General features: G+C 42.2%; 1 protein-coding gene across 1 annotated transcript in view; it reads right to left on the minus strand.

Annotated features, from left to right (window-relative positions):
- Positions 1-10,971: 10,971 nt before the first annotated feature.
- The window catches only part of LOC117809060 (thyrotropin-releasing hormone-degrading ectoenzyme-like), a 30,657-nt gene continuing 21,628 nt past the window's right edge, over positions 10,972-20,000 (minus strand). Inside the window, exon 7 of the mRNA XM_034678756.1 lies at positions 10,972-16,212. Coding sequence (XP_034534647.1) covers positions 16,060-16,212 — 153 coding nt within the window. The 3' untranslated portion in view covers positions 10,972-16,059. The remainder of the gene's footprint in view (positions 16,213-20,000) is intronic.

The raw sequence follows: 20,000 nt of genomic DNA on the forward strand, positions 1-20,000 counted from the left end.
TGAAGGGGGACGGATGTTTCCATGTTTAAAATTCAGCTGTAAAAATAAAGATGCATGATGGGAACGAGAGCCACGACATGACCAGGGTTATCGAGTAGACCGGTGTTACATCAAGTAAGGCCCAGACGAGATCTTTAGGGTGGCTCAGTGGACGTGGTCCAGACTCCAGCTGCTACAACTACTACTATCCGTCTCCCCACTATCATCTCTCTCTCTCTTCATCTCCCTCTATCCCTCTCTCCAACACGGTCTCAGCAGATGTGTGTCTAACATGAGTCTGGTCCTGCTGGAGGTTTCTGCCTGTTAAAGGAAGTTTGTCCTTGCCACTGTAACTTGCTAAATGCTGCAAAGTGCTCTGCTCATGGTGGATTAAGATGAGATCAGACTGAGTCCTGTCTGGAAGATGGGACTGGATCTGATCCGGTCCTGATATTGGGTCTTTGTTAATAAGAGATTCGGCAAGGGAGCAAAGTTAGAAATAAGTTTGTAGGAAGATGCAAGAAAAAGGACAGGAAGTCAGATTCAGGCCGGATGCTCTCCCTCTCTCTCCTCTCTCTCCTTAATGAAGGAAGAGAAGACATGTCTCATGACTTCTTCCTGTTTTAGAAGCAGTTCTGATGGAGGTTGTGAAATGAGACGTGATGTTTTTCAGTCTGTAAGTGAGATGAAATGAAGCTTCTCTTCCTGAGGTGATCATCCTCTGCTGTCGCTGTCCGTGGTGCTGAAACAGCCTGAGGATGCTCCTGTCCCAAACATGCTGCACACATCTCTCTCTTTACTCTTTTATCTGTCTTATCATCCATGCATACCTTTAACTTCTTCACTTAAACATCACAACTCCATGTCTATAAAGGGAATGTGACATTTTTATGACTTACAGGGTTCTGGAAAACTCAGCGTGCATCAAGCACCTTGAAGGAGCGTCACTGCAGCTTTAATTATTAAATGAGCTTCCATGTATTTAATGATGGTTTTAATTACAGGAACAAGATGAATATCTCAGCTGCTGGGAGATAAACATCCTTTCAGCAGCAGAGTGAGACGTCTTCCCTCAATAACCGCTCTCTGATCAGCAGTCAGCGTGAGAACGAAGAATGTGCCCGAAGATGATTTATGTAAAAGACTTTTTTCTTTTTACCAAACAAGAACAAATTTACAAAACTGAGAACGAGTGTGTGTTTGAAAGCTTTTTGTTTGGTGTGTGTGTGTGTGTGTGTGTGTGTGTGTGTGTGTGTGTGTGTGTGTGTGTGTGTGTGTGTGTGTGTGTGTGTTTTGTGGTCTGTGTTTCTGCCGCCAACTGTTTTGGAAATCCTCTCATGTTCCATCTATTTTCTTGAGAATGGAGATAAGCGCTGAGTTTGTCCGTGTGTGTGTGTGTGTGTGTGTGTGTGTGTGTGTGTGTGTGTGTGTGTGTGTGTGTGTAAGAGGGTGTGTGTTCAGCATTCACAGTGACCACATTCATATTCAGATCTCCGCCTCGGCCTCGGCTCGTGTTTGGAGTGTTGCAGCTGCAGAAACGTTTGTTTGGGTTTGTTCTTGAACGTCTCCTGCAGCCGCTCGGTGAACACCTGTAGCTCCTGATGAAGCTTTCATTTCACTCTGAGGATATTATTTACTCATTATCTGCTGCCATCAAACATCGTTCATTTCAATTTGAGTCTACTCTGAGATAAGAATGATGTCACCTAATCTCTTTAAGATTTGCTCTTTAATCACAACTTATTAAACTCACTTCCTCGTGTTATTCTAAGTTGAATATTTTGACGTCTCATTATCTAAAGAAGTCAAACTGCTCTCTTTATTATAATGTAAGACCTCCAGCTGTTCATCAAGAGAACTCAATCCTTAATAACTTTCCACTGAAGGAGCCACTTTGTCTCAAGCTGATTCTAAATGAATCAAAAATGTAAATATGGACTCAAAGATTAAAAATCTATATTTTTATGTAGATGAATCCAGTATTCTCCTCCTCCTCCTCCTCCTCTCCTCATCCATGTTGTCTTCCTGGTCCTCTGAAAACCTCTGACCTGTTGACTCCAGGCCTGGCTCCGCTCATCATGACTTTGGTTTGTTGTTGTAGTTAAGTGAAATACGATCTGGTGATAACACAGAGTCTTTTATTCTGAAAATTAACCGGATGTTTTCATTTGGTTTTGGTGAAACCTGACTTCCTGTCCCGCTCCATCTGCTCTGTTGAGATTGATGCGTCGTGCTCCGGCATCCGGCACAAATAGAAGTCTTGTGTATCTGATCCGGAGGACTCAGACCTGCTGGATCAGAGACGCAGCCAGGACACAACGGAGCGGATCCAGTGGAAGTTAACACATTGACTAGAATAGAAACCGATCAGATTCAGAGCTGTGACGGATCAGAGACGGACCGGACACGGATCTGGTGGAATTTGGCCGTTACGAGGACATGGCACAGGTGAGATCTGCAGTTTAAGTACCGCCCATGAATCTGACACAGACTTCTCTTAGGAACATCTGAAGAAGACGTCAGGGAATGAGGAGCACTGAGACTTTAGTTTTGAGGTTAATGGCTGACCAATCACCAGCGAGGAAAGAGGACTTGAGGAAGGAGACTGTGAGGGAGGTTAAAGACTTGAGGATTCATGATCTGTTATTTGAAAACCTTCAGTTACTTCAGTGCTGGTGGATTTATGGCGTCTTTTGAAAACATCCTTGTGTATCTGATCCAGAGGACTCCGACCTGCCGGATCAGAGACGCAGGCGGAACGCAATGGAGTGGATCCAGTGGAAGTTAACACATTGACTAGAAGAGAAACCTATCAGATCCGGAGCTGTGACGGATCAGAGATGGACCGGACATGGATCTAGTGGAATTTAGCCGTTAGCCAGCCTCTAGTGGCCATTTGGGGAGCTGCAGTTTTTGGCTTCATTGCCAACTAGTTTTTCCCTAGCTGGGGTCCTAGAAAGTTTTTGTGCTGGATCGGAGACGGACCGGACACAGATCTGGTGGAGTTTGCACGTAGGATTGCTGCGGTCGGTTGTGATCAGTAAGATCCATATTCATGTTGTCGCCCTCTAGTGGTCGGTACAGATACAAACAGTTGGGTATCGCCTCTGAGATGTGACAAGATTCACCGGCGTTGTAGTTTTGCTAACAGCTCTGTTCCACACTCAGACACTAGGTGGCAGTAATGCACCCAAAAACTGAGTGCCAACTGCCATAATCAGGACAAAGAAGAAGAAAGTTAGTGCTATACATGAACGTGAGGGAGACCGCTCTGATGCATAATGAGACATTTTCCTGACACAACACGACATCCAGTTTTGATCACACGGCACTGCAGGAGGTCCATTTGTCAATCATGAGGTTAAAGCATCAAATATTGAATTCAAACTTAAAGAAGAAGAAGAATACTGAGACATACATCAGGATGATAAGGAGTAGCTATAATGACAGAAAGCGTGCGTGACAGACATTTATGTGATGTGTAATCTGATTTTAAAGTTTGAGTCATGTCCCATCTGTTAACATGGTGGGGGCGGGGCTTATAATCTATTCTTAATATGTGAAAAATGAGCGAGAAAGAAGAATCACCAAAGTGATGTTTTTAACGTTTATCTCTGCACCCTGCAGCTTTCCTTCCTCTCAGAGATGCTGACTGAAGTTATGGAAATATTCTGACACTCATTCAGGAAAACTGGAATTATGCAAAAAAGTCTGTCAGCCAATCAGACGCCAGGATTCTCTGTTGCCATGGTAGACTGGAACAATACCTCATTGTTGCTCACTGCTGCTGCTGAGACTTTCTCCTCATTAGACTGAAACAAAGACGGAGGATGGTGTAAGAACACACACACACACACACACACACACACAGAACATGAGAGGAATTATATCCACGGGTTGAGAACTGAATCTGTAAACCTGAATCTGATTCAAACTGTACGCAATGTGACTGTGCCAGCTGATTTATGCTCAGAACACACACACACATAGACACACATAGACATAGACACACATAGACACACACACACACACACACACACACACAAACACACACACTGATATAAGCTCATGAGCCCAGTTTTGGCGTCTCAATGTGAACAAAGCCGAACAGAAATTGAATTAATTCAGTTCTCAGAGACGAGAAAAAGCAAAATAAATATTTAGCACAAGTGTGTGTGAGTGTGTGTGTGAGTGTGTGTGTGAGTGTAGGACTTAGTGTGTATGTGTGTGTGTGTGTGTGTGTGTTTAGCCTCGAGGAAAATCAGCTCAACTTTCATTCATATTGAAATGAAGCAGCGAGAGAGAAGAAGAGAGAGGAGGCTTAGGAGGAGCTAAGAGAGAAGAGGAGAGGAGAGAAAAAGAGATAAGGAGTTAGGGAAGGAAAGGAGGTGAGGAAGCGGAAGGAAGGAAGGAGAGGAGAGGAAGAAAGGGAGAGAGGGGAAGTGAAGAAGAGGAGCGCAAAGGACAGTATCTGTGTTTCCCTGTTTCACCGCTGTCAGAGAGGAAACTAATCCACTGACACACACACACACACACACACACACACACACACACACACACACACACACACACACACACACACACACACACACACACACACACACACACACACACACAGCCGTTAAAGCTACTGTAAGGAGTTTTTTAATGGTTATGAAGCAGACTGAACGCTGCAGGTTCTTCATGTTTGATGATTTTAACGCCTGTGTTCTCTGCTGAGGGGTCGGTGTCAGGGACAGAGACCAACAGGAAGTTAAAGAAACAGCTTTGTTTCCATTTTCACAGCTAATATTTGAAGGATTGATGCATCTGACTGTATTAGTGTGAGTCTTAATCCTTGGGAAGAAGAAGTTCTGAGATGAATGGAATGATTAAAGGTTCATTTCAGTTCAGATGAGATCAGTTGTGATTCTGTGTCCGGTGGGACAGTAAGACTCAGTAAGTTATAGACTTCAGAGCAGAGGAGGAGGCTGATTATTTATAATAATCCCTCCTAATTTAACCCTCCTGTTGAGTTTGTTTCTCTGGAACAGCAGTAATGTTCCTGGGTCAATTTGACCCGGGGCATATTCAATTATCCAAAAGTGTCAGAACCCAAAAAAACCCAATAAACATCTTTTTCAATCTCATTATTAACTCCATTATTAACCATTTCAATCCAGATTTGGTCCATTGGTGTTCTTTAATCCTCACAGATCATGGTTCAATAATAACTCACTCATCTGTCACTTAAGTTGTTTAAACTTGTTTTTATGTACATTGGAAAGCCCTAAATATAAATACAATAGTTTAACATGACATAGATGTTTGTTTATTTTATTTTTACATTTTGAATTATTTATTTTTATGAAGTGAAGTTGATAAATGAACATGACTCCTCTTCTGTCACATGCTGCCCAGATTTTGATGCTGCATTTATCTGGTTTGGAGGCAGATATGAACTAAAATAGACTTTAAAAAGGGTCAATTTGACCCGCAACATAACAGGAGGGTTAAATAAATAATAAGACCTAACACTATTTACTATGTACCTTAAGTTACAGAAGTAAAGAGAGAGAGAGAGAGAGTAGATCAAACATAACTGACCGTGTCACATGTGAATTGAAGTGTTTGCTGTGTTTTTGTTTTTAACTCAGTAAAGAACTTTGAATTGCTCTTTGTATGAACGCTGCTTTATAAATACACTTGCTTTGCTTTAAAAGACAACAGGAGGAGATTTTATGACCACTCAGGTCTTTAGGAGAAGGTCAGAAAGACAGGAGAGGCACCACTTTGTCCACAGGGGGCGCCAAAATCACATAATCCAAAGAGTTCCTCACAGGAGCTTTAATAAGTATTCTGTTTGCATTGTTAGCATTAATGATGCATCATGTTTCCTCAGCGCTGTTTATATGAGCGTGTGCTGAAACAGTTTATTCTGTTCTGTGTTATGGAAGCACACACACACACACACACACACACACACACACACACACACACACACACACACACACACACACACACACACACACACACACAGTCACTGAGCTGTGTGTGTGTGTGTGTGTGTTTCTGCATGGTCCCAGGTAAATTGACCGGAGATGACTCTGCTGCCACACACACACACACACACACACACACACACACACACACACACACACACACACACACACACACACACACACACACACACACACACACTGTAATTACATGGCGTTCTGTAGCCGGTGCGTGGTCTGGTGACATGTTAGAGAGCGGTCGGACTCTAATGATGGACTCTTTAATTCTCCTCCGTCATGTCGAGCAGCTTTACTTTCATTACTCTGGAGTGTTTCCCGTGGACGGTGGCGCTGCTGTTTCCATGGCAGCCTCCGATTACACTTGTTATCAGAAAATGAATTACAGTTTCTCTCTCTTTCTGCGTCTTCCTGTCCTCCATTAAACCGTGTGTGTGTGTGAGAGAGAGAGAGTGTGTGAGTGTGTGTGTTATCTAAAATGGGATTCGGGTTTCTCTGAACAGACAGAAGACATTCAGAATAATAACAACCTGCAAACTGCTGCTGTTACTCCTCTCCTCTCCTCTCTCCTCTCCTCTCCTCTCCTCTCCTCTCCTCTCCTCTCCTCTCCTCTCCTCTCCTGTGATGACTTCTGCCCTCCATCCTTCAATTACTCACTTCTTTCCTTCCTGCCTCCTTTACTCCTTATTTTTTGTAATCCTCATCCTTTCAAGTAATTTATTTTACCTTCTTTCTTTCTGGATTAAAAATTAGGAATGGGGGGGTAGTACTTTTCAAAGGTCCCAGGACTTTCAGGGGGCGTGGCCTGCAATGCTGAACGTGTCTGATTGGTAGATTAACCTCAGTGTTTTTATTCCTCCCTCCGTCCACAATAACATCACACACATCTGTGATTCTCTTGATTTCTCTTTCTTTCATTAGTTTTTATTTGTTCTATCTTGTTTGTATGTGTGTGTACTTTTCAAAAGAAGAAGCTGTGATTCTCTTGATTTAGCAGCTTGTAACAGTAGTCTTCTCTCAGCCCACCGTGAATGCGTCTCTCCTCCCGGTGTTCCTCTTTTAAAAGTGACCCTGTAAACTGGAGACCTTCAGCTGAACGTGTCAGTGTTTGTGGAGTTTACACAGCTGTTGAAACACAGAGGGAGTTCCTGGGAATGCAAACTAGTTTAGTTTTTATTAAGATTTCAAAATATCCTCATCAGATATTTAATGATGGTCTAAAGACGTTTATGAGGGATGCATCCGGCTGAGAGTCTCCAGTTAACAGGGTCGCCGTTTAAACCAAAACACCGGCCGATCTCTGCGATCACGGCTTTTTGAGTTCAAAAGGATTTTAAAGCCGTGTTGAAACGTCTTTGCTACTCGCGCTTATCTCCTCTCACGTGTTGATTCAGTGAATCCATCTGTGATGAAATATAGCACCATCTAAAACAGACCAGCTGAGTCTCTTCATGCTAACAGGCTAACTGTTGTGTTGCTCAGAATGATACTTGCCTGTCCGTCTGCTTCTATGGGGTCATCTGTGATGAATGGCATTCCTCTTTGTGTTACTGCCCTCTACTGGTGTTGATTCATTCGTTGCTTTTTCCATGTTTTTATCCGCAGGCACAACATTTTCACTTTTTTTTCAGGTTTTTCTGCTTTTGGAGCACAATTTCAAATTTGAGGAAAATTAATTTTTTCGACAGGTGCCGGGTCAATTTTTTTCTGTCAAATTATTTTTTTCAAAATTTTTTTTTCAAATCTTTTTTTTCAAAATCTTTTTTTTTTCAATTTTTTTTTCAATTTTTTTTGGTCAAATTATTTTGGGTCAAATTTTTTTTTTGTCAAATTTTTTCAAAAAACATTCCCAGTCCTTGTTTTTTCCATCTGTGATGAAATATAGCATCATCTAAAACAGACCAGCTGAGTCTCTTCATGCTAACAGGCTAACTGTTGTGTTGCTCAGAATGATACCTGCCTGATGAATGGCGTTCCTCTTTGTATTACTGAAAGAGTTATGGGAGTGGCTGAGTGGACTCACAGGTGGGTTTGTTGTAGATGTTTGCCGGGAAGCTAAAAGCTGCCTCAGCTCCACCTCTGTGCCTGATTCTTGGTCAATAGAAAATCAAGTTGAGTCAACATTTCTTGGGTCAAACTTCTGAGACCATGTTGATGTTTAATATCATCTACTGTTGCAGTGAACTCAGGATGCATTCCACAGTTACGTCTGCAGAAATGCCGACTCACAGGAAGTGCGTAAGTTGGCGTCGTCAGAGCCGTCACACGCTTCATGATTCAACAGAGGAACATAACGAACACACACACACACACACGTACGGGAAACTTGCCTCAAAGTCTGAATGCCTGTTGTCTTCCTCTGATTGATTGAACTGACATCCATCACATCAACCGTGGAGACTGAAATGACTTCACGACACGTGTGTCACTCTGCACACGATGAACCAAATATCTCCATCACTCGTCAAAAACACAAACGTGATAATGAGGCGTGTTGTTTCTGAATCCTACACTCGTTTTCTCCCCTCTTCCTTTGTCATCTCTTTTTTATTCCCCCCATCTTTCTTTATTTACCTCCACATGCTGCTCCCGCTCGTGGTTATAAACTCAGCGTCCTGCCCGAGAGAACGACAGATTCAATTTAGTTTGGTCCTAACCTGGCAGCCCGCCTCCCTCTTCTTTCATTTCCATTCATACAACACTAAAGTACTCCTCTATCTCCCTCCTTTCTCTCTCTCTCTATCATCTGTTCAGCTCATTTCTCTCTCTGTCACTTTCTTTCCGGGTCCCATTAATCTCCACACACACACACTCTCACACACACACACACACACACACACACACACACACACACACACACACACACACACACACACACACACACACACAGTATAAACTCTCAGTGTGTATCTGTTGCGTGATTTCCCATGGTGCCGTGGGAAAAACACCGGAGTCATTCATCATTGAGGATGATGATCAGAGTGATGTCAGACACGCAGAGCTCTGATGGTTGCAGGTTTGAATCCCTCCTGACGCTCTGTGCAGTCTTCTTCTTCTCCTCTTCCTCCCTGGAGTTAAATAATGAAAATTCTCCTGCCAGCTTCAATTTGTCCTCAAATATTTTTTAAAATGGGCCAACTACTTTTAACTTTTACTCAACGGGAACTTGGACCAACAGCAGAGATGATGAGAAGATACAGAGACTTACAAAGAAGTGAGGCGACCGTTTATATCACTACGACTGATTCTGATCTCCTTTAACTTTCACAATCACAAACTGAAGCTTTACCCAATACACTTTTATCAATACCTGAAACGTGTGCGTGCTTTGTGAGTTATATTTGATCATTTTGGCTCATTTTCATAAGTTTAGCTGGTGCAAAAGGGATGCAATCTGAGCGCCTTCAGGTGACCAAATTAAGGACTACAGGTTCCATTCAGAGTTATTTCTAGCTGTCAATCGGTCCTCAGTTATGTAGCACCAATTCATAGCTAACATAGGTTTTGTTTGGGACAGGAGCATCCTCAGGCTGTTTCAGCACCACGGACAGCGACAGCAGACGATGATCACCTCAGGAAGAGAAGCTTCATTTCATCTCACTTACAGACTGAAAAACATCACGTCTCATTTCACAACCTCCATCAGAACTGCTTCTAAAACAGGAAGAAGTCATGAGACATGTCTTCTCTTCCTTCATGAAGATGGGAGAGGAGAGAGAGGGAGAGCATCCGGCCTGAACCTGACTTCCTGTCCTTTTTCTTCCATCTTCCTACAAACTTATTTCTAACTTTGCTCCCTTGCCGAATCTCTTATTAACATCAAGACCGGATCAGATCCAGTCCCCTCTTCCAGACAGGACTCAGTCTGATCTCATCTTAATCCACCATGAGCAGAGCACTTTGCAGCATTTAGCAAGTTACAGTGGCAAGGACAAACTTCCTTTAACAGGCAGAAACCTCCAGCAGGACCAGACTCATGTTAGACACACATCTGCTGAGACCGTGTTGGAGAGAGGGAGAGAGGGAGATGAAGAGAGAGAGAGAGATGATAGTGGGGAGACGGATAGTAGTAGTTGTAGCAGCTGGAGTCTGGCACGTCCACTGAGCCTCCCTAAAGATCTCGTTTGGTCCTCACTTGATGTAACACCGGTCCACTCGATAACCCTGGTCATGTCGTGGCTCTGGTTCCCATCATGCATCTTTCCTTCACTGACTTATTTTTGAACATCTGTCCCCCTTCAAGGTAACCAGACTCCATGGACACAAACAGCAGTGGTATCTTGCAGAACACAGGAGATGTTGGTCTACTGTTGCATCATTGTGTGACCTCAGTAATATGCATGTTTTTCTCCATCTTCCATCCAATATTTTTATAAATCAAAATAAGACTTAAAACTGACAAATGGAGGAAGCTGTGAACTGGAAACTCTCATGTTCTGAGAGGACAAACTTCTGTGTTTGCTGGTGGATTTGAAGAAATCGATACTACAGATGTTAGACACACATCTGCTGAGACTGTTTTGAGATTGGAGAGAAGGATACAGGAAGAGAGAGATGGATAGAGGCAGACAACAACAACAACAACAACAACTGTAAGCTAGTAGGTTTTGTGTAACGAGTGTATTCTGGATACTCACACTGTACAGGGTGAATTTTTTCATAACGCAGCAATTTCAAAGATATTAAGATTATGAGTCTTCCAATGAGAGGCACAGCTGACTTGATTGACAGGTGGGAACACTGTAGCTGTTGGCGAGGAGGCTCAAAGCCCGCCTCTTTATGTCACACTCGCTCGACAGCAGTTAGGTTGAGTTCAACATTTCCAATATGGCGCCCACCGACGATCGGCTTCAGGAACAGACGGGTGACGTCACGGAGACGACGTCCATCAACATCCCTGACAGCTTGGTCAGTTGAAAGGAAAAGGAAAGGTGGAATAGTTTCTCTGCTTGTAAGAAGAGTTAGTAAAGTGTTGGATTGAAACAGACGTGATCACACAGGTTTACCATTTTAATATCACCCGATCAGAAAGTACAGGAAGCCACACCAGAGAAAACAGGAAGTAGGAGTTCATTCTGCTCTGCCACTTTCTGATTCCAACACATTTTGGTCCAAAGTCATCATCATCATCATCATCACCATCTTTATGATCATAACCATTATGAACGCCGTTTCAACATCTTCATGTTCCACATTAAGGTTCCAGTATCTGTCTGATTTACAGTGTTGATTGTACAGTGGGTGTTTCTGTGCTTTATGTTTGTAAACCAAATTTCCCTGACAGGACGTTACAGGTTCAAAATGCACTGAATAGTTAGCATAATAATCATCATAATACTAATTAGCTTTTTCACATCAACATTTAGCATCACTGACTCGACTGTCAGCAAGAATCAGTCGTCGCTCTCAGTTCGGATCATAATCATTTTAATCATCATCATTTCAATCACCGTGACGACGCAGCACACTCCGCTGCTGCTCTTCATCATCGTCTTCATCACACACGCACGCACACACACACACACACACGCACACATCACTGGACACACAGTGTATAGAAGCAGGCAGTCCCATTAATTCATATATGGCTCAATTAATAACACCAAAGCCGGATCTAACAGAGGAGGAATAACTTCAAAGAGTCTGTTCAACAGGACGGAGGTTCAGGACGCCACACCAGACTTTAACCACGAGTTCATTTCAAGTCCCTTTATCCAAAAACTCTCAGAGGATTCATCCGGACTCTGGAGACCTTCCTCAGAAAACACATCGAGGTACGTCCAGCTCCGTGTTCTCTGCCGGCTCCTGGGTAAAGCATCAAGTTGCAAACTGGAGGGCAAGCAGGCCAAACCATGGAAATCCCATAAAGTCTCAGAGTCCTTGGAGCTTCAGGAACCATTAAACCGTTAAACTGTACAATCCACGCCGACAGGAAATACGTCCATCCACAGAGTCCGTCATGCTTTCTGTCGTTACGATAGGGTGGATGATTCCAGGCTCAAGGAGGTAAATATTATATTTCTAACACTTCTAGTATCCATCTCATCACAGGAAACACAGAGCCACAACGTCCATCAGACTCTCAGAGAATCTGAATTTGCAGGCTGGTGGATTTACAAACTTTCACACGAGTCTTTAAACTCCATCACGCCTGAAAGTCCGCCTCACTGAAGTATCCATCGCGTTTCAAACTCCTGATGGAAACCTTTAACTCCCAACATAGAAAGCCACATCGTCTGCATACGAAGACAAGCTGGAGAGTCTTTCAACCTACGTCCTCGCCCCAGTTTCATTAACCTCCACTTCCACACGTCTGTGTTTCCCTCTGAGGCTGGAGAAAGGGTCGATTAAGCCGACCCCTGATTGGCTGAAAAAGAAACTCAGTGTTGCTTCTGTCCGGAGACCGATGTGCTTCGTCCGACAACTTCCTGGTTTGTGCTTTGTGGAACCACAGAGTCGAGTTTTTATCAGGTCGGAGGTTTTAAAGTCAGTCAGAGGTCGTCATGGTGGTGATTTAATATTTGTAGGTTTCATAGTCTCCTGATTACTTTGGAAAAAGTATCCTCACGTTTTCAATCATCACTAAAACAGAACGTTCTTTGATTTCTGTCACAATATGTTTTGTTTTTAAATTTAGTTTTTGGAAGAGGATCAGGTCTGCAGAGTCTCCTGATTTCACCTGAACTTTAAACTGATTTACTTGATTTAACAAAAAACAATCTATATACAGTTGTGTTCATAAGTTTACATACCCTGGGAGGATGTCTGGTTTCTTGGGTAGCCTCAGTTTCACCATGAGTGAAAATAAATGTTTTCTCTAATCATTAATATTCTCTGAAAAATGGCCAAAAAAAATCACAAATTCTGCCGGGGTAAACTTATGAGCACAACTGTATATATTAAAATAATTGTATTCCTTTAAAGTTCTTTTAGGGGATTTTTATGTCTTTTAATTATTTTTTTATTTGCCTCGTGTGATTTTATGTCCTGCTTCTTTTATTTTGCTGCACTTTATAACGTGGCTTTTAAAAAGTGTGTTTGAAATAAAAATTATTATTATTGTTATTTTAATTGAATATGGATTGTGTACAAAACAGGAAGATCTGCTTCAAATTTCACAAACAAATCTTTGTTGATTTGCAATAAATGTATGTGAACTTTTGGGCAAAATTGTGAGTTATCATAGTTTCCCTAAAATCGTATTTCGCCTTTTAAAATGTACAAAAATCAAAGCTTGTTGGCCGACATCATGTAACTCATGTTTTTTAGGTCTTTTTAAAATCTGTTTTATTTCTTTAATTTGCCTTGTGGGATTTTTTGACCTGATCCTTTTATTTTGCTTTCAATGTAAAACACTTTGTAACCTGGCGTTTCTAAAAAGTGCTCCATAATTAAAATTTGTATTATTTTATTTGTATATGGGGTTGTCCAAAAAAATTTGAATATTTGCTTCAAATTTCACCAAAAAAAATTTGTTTATTTGCAATTAATTTATGTGAATTTCATAGTTTCCTAAAATTGCATTTCGCCTTTTAAAATGTACAAAAATCAAAGGTTGTTGGCCGACATCATGTAACTCGTGTTTTTTATGTCTTTTAATATTAAAGTGACTGAAAGGGAAGAAAATGTCTCTTAGAATAAAACAAGAAAGACGTTTTTGTCCGTTAATGTTTTCAACGTCATTTTTTAACATTTTCTGTTGATTAAAGGTTGAACCATTTCACTTGTATTTAATATTTTGTAAATGCCTTTCACCTGTGAGGTGTGCTTCATTGTGATTTAAAATAAAAATAGGTCTTAAATTAATTTAATATTCTTCTGTTGAGGTTTTTAAACAAAACTTTCAAAGTTAAAGTCGTTGAATATTTTCAGAATGGGCTTCTAAAAGCTTAAATTCTACTTTTTTCCACTAAAAGTCAAATTGAATTCTAATGAGTGGTCCGTTTCATCCCACTCTAACTTTGTCTTGTTAGTTTTCCTTCTTTAAACAGTTGAAAGCTTTTTAATTCTGCAGGTTCAAACCCAAAGAGAACATTTATCACCGTGTTCAGGGGGAAACTCGTCTTCCACGCGCTTCAGAGCCAAACTTTGAAGTCTTTTTGAGCTTTTATATTCAAAGTACAAAACCAAAAGACGGCTTCAACAAAGGCTCCAAAAAACAAAAACAAGGACATTTTCAAACTGTGGAAGTTTTGATCTTTAAAATATAAAAGCTTTAGAATTAGAGTGAAAGCAGTCTGAGCGCCGTGGAGTTAATGAGTGAGAATGAGTCCTGTGAGCGCCGTGATCAGAGGACAGTGAGTCCATGTCGTGTTAATTACAGCTCTGCTCAGTGATCGACGTGCAGACGGCCGGCTGCTGGGGAAGCTGCTGTTTACTGTTCGCAGCAATAACAGCATGCTCTCATTTCAACTGTTAGGATATGTGGTGGTTAGAGAGGCGTCTGAGCTGAGAGCCCAAACAAGAGACTCATCTTTGGACAAACAAACTCTGCAGAGTCAGATTTATTTCAACTTTAAGCCTGATTTATACTTCTGTGTCTCCCCTACGCAGCAGAGGCTTACACGGACATGAGCTCCTCATACTTGTGCGTCAATGTGTCCATGTCGTGCAGCAATTCTCCTCCTGAACACTTGAGGGCAGTGTGGTCTCTCTGATAGTTACTAACCATAGACCTTTCTGGAGTCCCTGAGCTCCCTTGTCTCGTAGGTTCCTCCTGCTGCGGACGTTCTGGACTCCAGCGGCAACAGCCTCTACTACTCGTCTCATCACTATCATCTCTCTCTCTCTTCATCTCCCTCTATCCCTCTCTCCAACACGGTCTCAGCAGATGTGTGTCTAACATGAGTCTGGTCCTGCTGGAGGTTTCTGCCTGTTAAAGGAAGTTTGTCCTCTCTGCTGTAACTAGCTAAATACTGTGAGGTGTAATGCTCATGGTGGATTAAGGTGGGGTCAGACTGAGTCTGATCCTGTCTTGGTGTTGGGTCTCTGTTCATAATTTGACATAGAGTGGTCTAGACCTGCTCTGTTTGTAAAAGCATCTTGAGATAACATTTGTTGTGATTTGGCGCTATATAAATAAAGGTTGATTGATTGGTTGATTGATTGATTGATTGATTGATAGCCGGTCGCCTGCTTCCGGTCCCGCTACGATCTCTGTTTCCTTTTCCTCAGAGTTTCAGAGTTCTGTTAATCTCCAGCTGACACATGTTGCTGTTTATCATACAGACATGATGACATGAAGAACAGAGAGGAGGAGAGGAAATACACGGACGATGAGCGGGGATCCAGGAAGTGCTGTAAATGCAGGAAACACAATGCTGCCGAGTGGACCAATCACAGGGCTTGTGGTCCACATTGATTCTATGCGTAGTTACATTTTGGAGGAGGTGCAGGTCAGCTAGGTGTGTAGACCTCTGCGTGGGTACGGGAGCTACTTGGACCCCCGGCGTAGGGAACGCCGTTGATTTGATGCAGAAGTATAAATCAGGCTTTAGTGAGGTCAGAGGATTCACTGGATGATTGGGTTTTAACTTGATCCATGAAGACAGTCATAAGTCTGTGTTAACATTTGCTTCAGTTGTTTCTACATCAAAGCTAATGTAGCATAGCATAAGTAATGATCGTGTTTCTGTCTTTACGTCAGGAGAGCTCAGAAAACTTTAAATTCTAAACGGGTTTAGAAGAAAGAATTTAAAAAGCAAACAAAGTAAAAGTTGTGTTTTTACATTGAGGAGGAATTGAACCAATCGTTACTTTGCCGATTTGATAAACAAAAGGTCAACGTTAGCTAGCTATGACTGTTTTAGCATCTCTTAGCTCGTTTGCTAACGTCTCTCTTGTCAGTTAAACTGGTCAGTTCACAGAAACCGTTGAACAGCATCAGCCACACGAACATTTCAAACAAAGCGTTAGAAAACTTAATTCTTTAAAAGCAAATAAAAAGAACAGAAGAGAAACCGCTAAATGATCCGTCACGTCAGTCCCTCTGTTTCACTCTGACTGCATCTGTAAGCTAGCACTGCGTTAGCGTTAGCTTAGCAGCCAGTTTGCAGTCTCTTCAGCTTCGCTAGCTGGCGCGGCGTTAGCCGAGGGCGAGGTTGGGAGGTTTGCGCAGCCACTGGAAGAACTGCCGCCGGTGGAGGCGGTGCCAGCGCACGTTGCCCTCCACGATCTCTAGCGCCCGCGGCCACGCAGGCCCCGCCCCCACACCGCTGGACTGGATGAACTCCTTCAACTGAAGGAAGGAAGGAGAGGACAGGAAGACGACGACAGGGAGGGAGGAGGGAGGTGAAACAACGGGAAAGGAGACGAGGACAGAAGGAAGAGAGGTGACAGAGAAGGAGTTAGAGTATCAGACTTTAGAAAACCTTTGTGAAACTGAGGAAGAAAGAAAGGCAGAAACACCTGAGACGCAGAAACGTGTGTAACACCTGGCAGGAGAAGATCTGAATGAACATCTACATGATGTCTGTGTTTGTCCCTTTACGTCTGAAGATCTGAGCCCTCAGACCCGACTGACAAACCTCCACCCTGACTGAGGCGTTAAACCTTCACCTGTCTGATGAGAGCGAGGCTCTTTTAAATGTGCTGCACATGTTTGCTGGTTGTAGATCACATGCAGGCTGTGAGCTGGATTTTCTGCAGCGTGGCTGAGGCAGCCGGACCCATTAATAGAATTTCAAAGTAGGAGAAGTTATTTTGGGTGTCCCTGTTTCTAGGAGTAACAGTCCCTTTTGTTTTTTCCCACATATGAGATTCTGTGACTGTTGGAGGTCTGCTGCTGCTTAGATCAGCACCGAGCTCATCAGAGGGAAATAACAGGAAGTGTGTTAAGAATATCAAAGAGAGCTTGTGCATGAAAACAGCTTATTCTAACACTTCAGCTGGAACATGCGGTCCTTGGGTTCAGAGTTATGGAACCTGAGAGGCTAGTAGCAGGAAGGGCAGTTTTAATAGCGTATCTTGAGAAGCTAAGTCCACAAACACACCTGCAGTTACTTCATATCACCAGAGGGGGCACCAGAGAGAACAATAGGGAGATATTCTCATGTAATGGTTCTTAAGTTTTTAAATTCTGGACCAGTGATGGATGAATTCTGCATCAATGTCACAAGGAGCTAATACAACTCACAAACTCTCTGACTGGCTGGTTTTCATCAGCAGTGGCAGCTGAGGCTCATGGGTATTGTAGTTTTTAGTCTGCCATGCTGATTTAGCAGACACAAGTTCTGTTTCTGAGTCAAGAACAGTAAATTGTATAAAGGTCTCTTAAAATCATCTGATACATGAGTCTCTGATGATAAGACGAGACAGGTATTGATTTTAAAGTCACAAATAGAGATTTAGGGGACCCGGTGGCGGAGCGGTCTATACTCCTTGTTCCAACAATTTGCTGCCTGTCTTCCCCTCGCTCTCTACTCCCCACATTTCCTCTCTGCAGCTGTCTGATCAATAAACAGGAAAATGCCCCAAAAATAAAAACTTTCAAAACAAAAGAAAAGAAAACACCATGCAGATTAAAGAATTTAGGACGCATTAAAGAAGAAATAAATATTAAATAAAGAGATAAACATCAAAGATTTGTGAAAATGAAGTCCTAAATTCACTGGAATAAATTCAGAATATTTAAAAAATAAAGTTGTAATTTTAGATGAATTTGAAGATGAATATCGGCTTAATCCATATAAATTTAAAACTTCTATCCTTGTTGAATTAATATTTATAAATTCATGGCTTTATTCTTGCAAACTCATCTCTTTATTTTTAATATTATGACCTTTTTTCTAGTTTATTTCTTAATTTATTCTCTTACAACTACGCTCTCACAAAATCATTATTATTAGACAAGGCAGATTTATTTGTAGAGAGCATTTCATACAGGAGGGCTGAACTCAATGTGCTTCACACTAACACATTAAAAGTGTTGGAAACATTCAGACAGGCATAAAATAACACAATTAAAATGACAAATATAATACAACAGAAAAGAAAAGGGAAATTCGAATATATTAAAAACTACATTAAAATTTGCATTTAAAGCGAGCTAGAATAAACTAAGACATGAAGGCAGTGGGAAATAAAAAAGTCATTATCTGTGATTTAGAAGAGGAGAGAGTTGGACTCTTACCTCTTAGTTTTTTTATTGTTATTATTCTATAAATTCCTATTTTTATTTTTCCTGCTATTTGGATGCACAACTTCATCATTAAGCTAAATCAAAGCCCTCATCTTTGTAATATTTTGACTTTTATCATGTTATTTATGACTTTGTTGTTCCAGTACCTCAGCTTTATTCCATTTTTTCTGTTGTGACTTTATTCTTGTAAATTTCCACTTTTATTCTCATAACTCTAAAACTTAATTCTTGGTATCTGATCTTCTTCCCTCTTTAATGTGTCTTTATACTCTTCCATCCAAGAGATGAACTGAAACACTGAAACTAAAACAAAGTAAAGAGCAAGATGCCAAATCACTTTGAGGGTTAGGGGATCAAAACAGGAGAAACTAAAAGAACGACAGAGTGTTTTATTAGACGCATTATTCGTGCGCCCGTCTCTGCAGGATGAATTATTATTATTCATATAATTGAATTTATTCCAGAAGAAAATAAATGAAGTTAAGGTGTTAACTTAGATTCGGGAGCAGGACCACGCCTAAACCACACCCTCAATCACCTGACAAGCCTTCTTAAACGTAGCCAGCCTACTCCAACTGCTTGTCCGTGATTCTTCAACCCACCCTCCCTCACCTTACTCTCCTGCCCTTAACCTATTTCCTTGTCCTCTCCTACTCAACTCGTGCTCGCTCCTTCTATGCCCTGTCTACTTCCAGGTACAACCTGGGTCAAGATCAGCTCCGGCAGGATAACGCTGAGACGGAACCCCCATCCTGAGTCTCCTTCTGCTGGGCACACCACGCACAACTAATTCATTAAATGTTCAACTTATATCCTTGTGTGGCGTGGTCCTTGCTAGTGAAACTACCATCAAAACTGAAAGATGTTGAAATCTCAAGTTTGTTTTGATTTCATGAGAAAATGTTTGAATAAGAAAACATGATATTAAAGACATCAGGATCCAGAGTTCAGAGTTGGATTTACGTTCAAACACTGAAAGTTTCTTGATGTTCATTTAAAAAAAGGACTTTCTTCTTTTAAAGGCTGTTAAACAGAAACGTTCATGTGAGAAGCCGTGAGCTACCAAAGCCAGAGTGTCCTCTCACAGAGGTGACAATTAAAGAGAGAACCCCCTTTCAGGGTGATTAGAGGCGCCACATGAAAGTCCAGGTATGAAAGTGAAGCTCTGTTCTAAAGGACGTCATTAGAGGAAGAGAGGAACTGTTAAAGGAACTTTATTTGGCAGAAGAGGAACTTTGTGGAAGGAAGACAATTAATTTGATTTTGTCTTCAAAGTTCAGGAGTGAAGAGGAAACTTAGCGCTGCTGTGAGTCTGACAGATCCAGTGGAGCGCGGGACAAAATCCATCCTCCTCATCCTCCTCCTCATCCTCCTCCTCCTCCTCCTCCTCCTCCTCCTCCTCCTCCTCCTCCTCCTCCTCCTCCTCATCCTCATCCTCCTCCTCATCCTCCCCCTCATTCTCCTCATCCTCATCCTCCTCCTCCTCCTCCTCCTCCTCCTCCTCCTCCTCCTCCTCCTCATCCTCATCCTCCTCCTCATCATCATCCTCATCCTCCTCCTCCTCCTCCTCCTCCTCCTCCTCCTCCTCATCCTCCTCCTCCTCCTCATCCTCCTCCTCATTCTGCTCATCCTCCTCCTCCTCCTCCTCCTCCTCCTCCTCCTCCTCCTCCTCCTCCTCCTCCTCCTCCTCATCCTCCTCCTCCTCATCCTCCTCCTCCTCCTCCTCCTCCTCTCACGCTGTATATCGTTAGCTTTAGTTTCCACTTCTTTACCTCTTCCCTCTTCTCCTCTATCCCAACTATTTTTAACCCTCCTCCCCCTTCCTCTCCTTCCTCCCTCTGACTCACTGTTAAGACTCACTGTTAAGTCGTGGTGGTGGGCGGCCG

The sequence above is a fragment of the Notolabrus celidotus genome, unplaced genomic scaffold (genome assembly GCF_009762535.1).
Source record: "Notolabrus celidotus isolate fNotCel1 unplaced genomic scaffold, fNotCel1.pri scaffold_219_arrow_ctg1, whole genome shotgun sequence".
NCBI classification, from domain to species: Eukaryota; Metazoa; Chordata; class Actinopteri; order Labriformes; family Labridae; genus Notolabrus; species Notolabrus celidotus.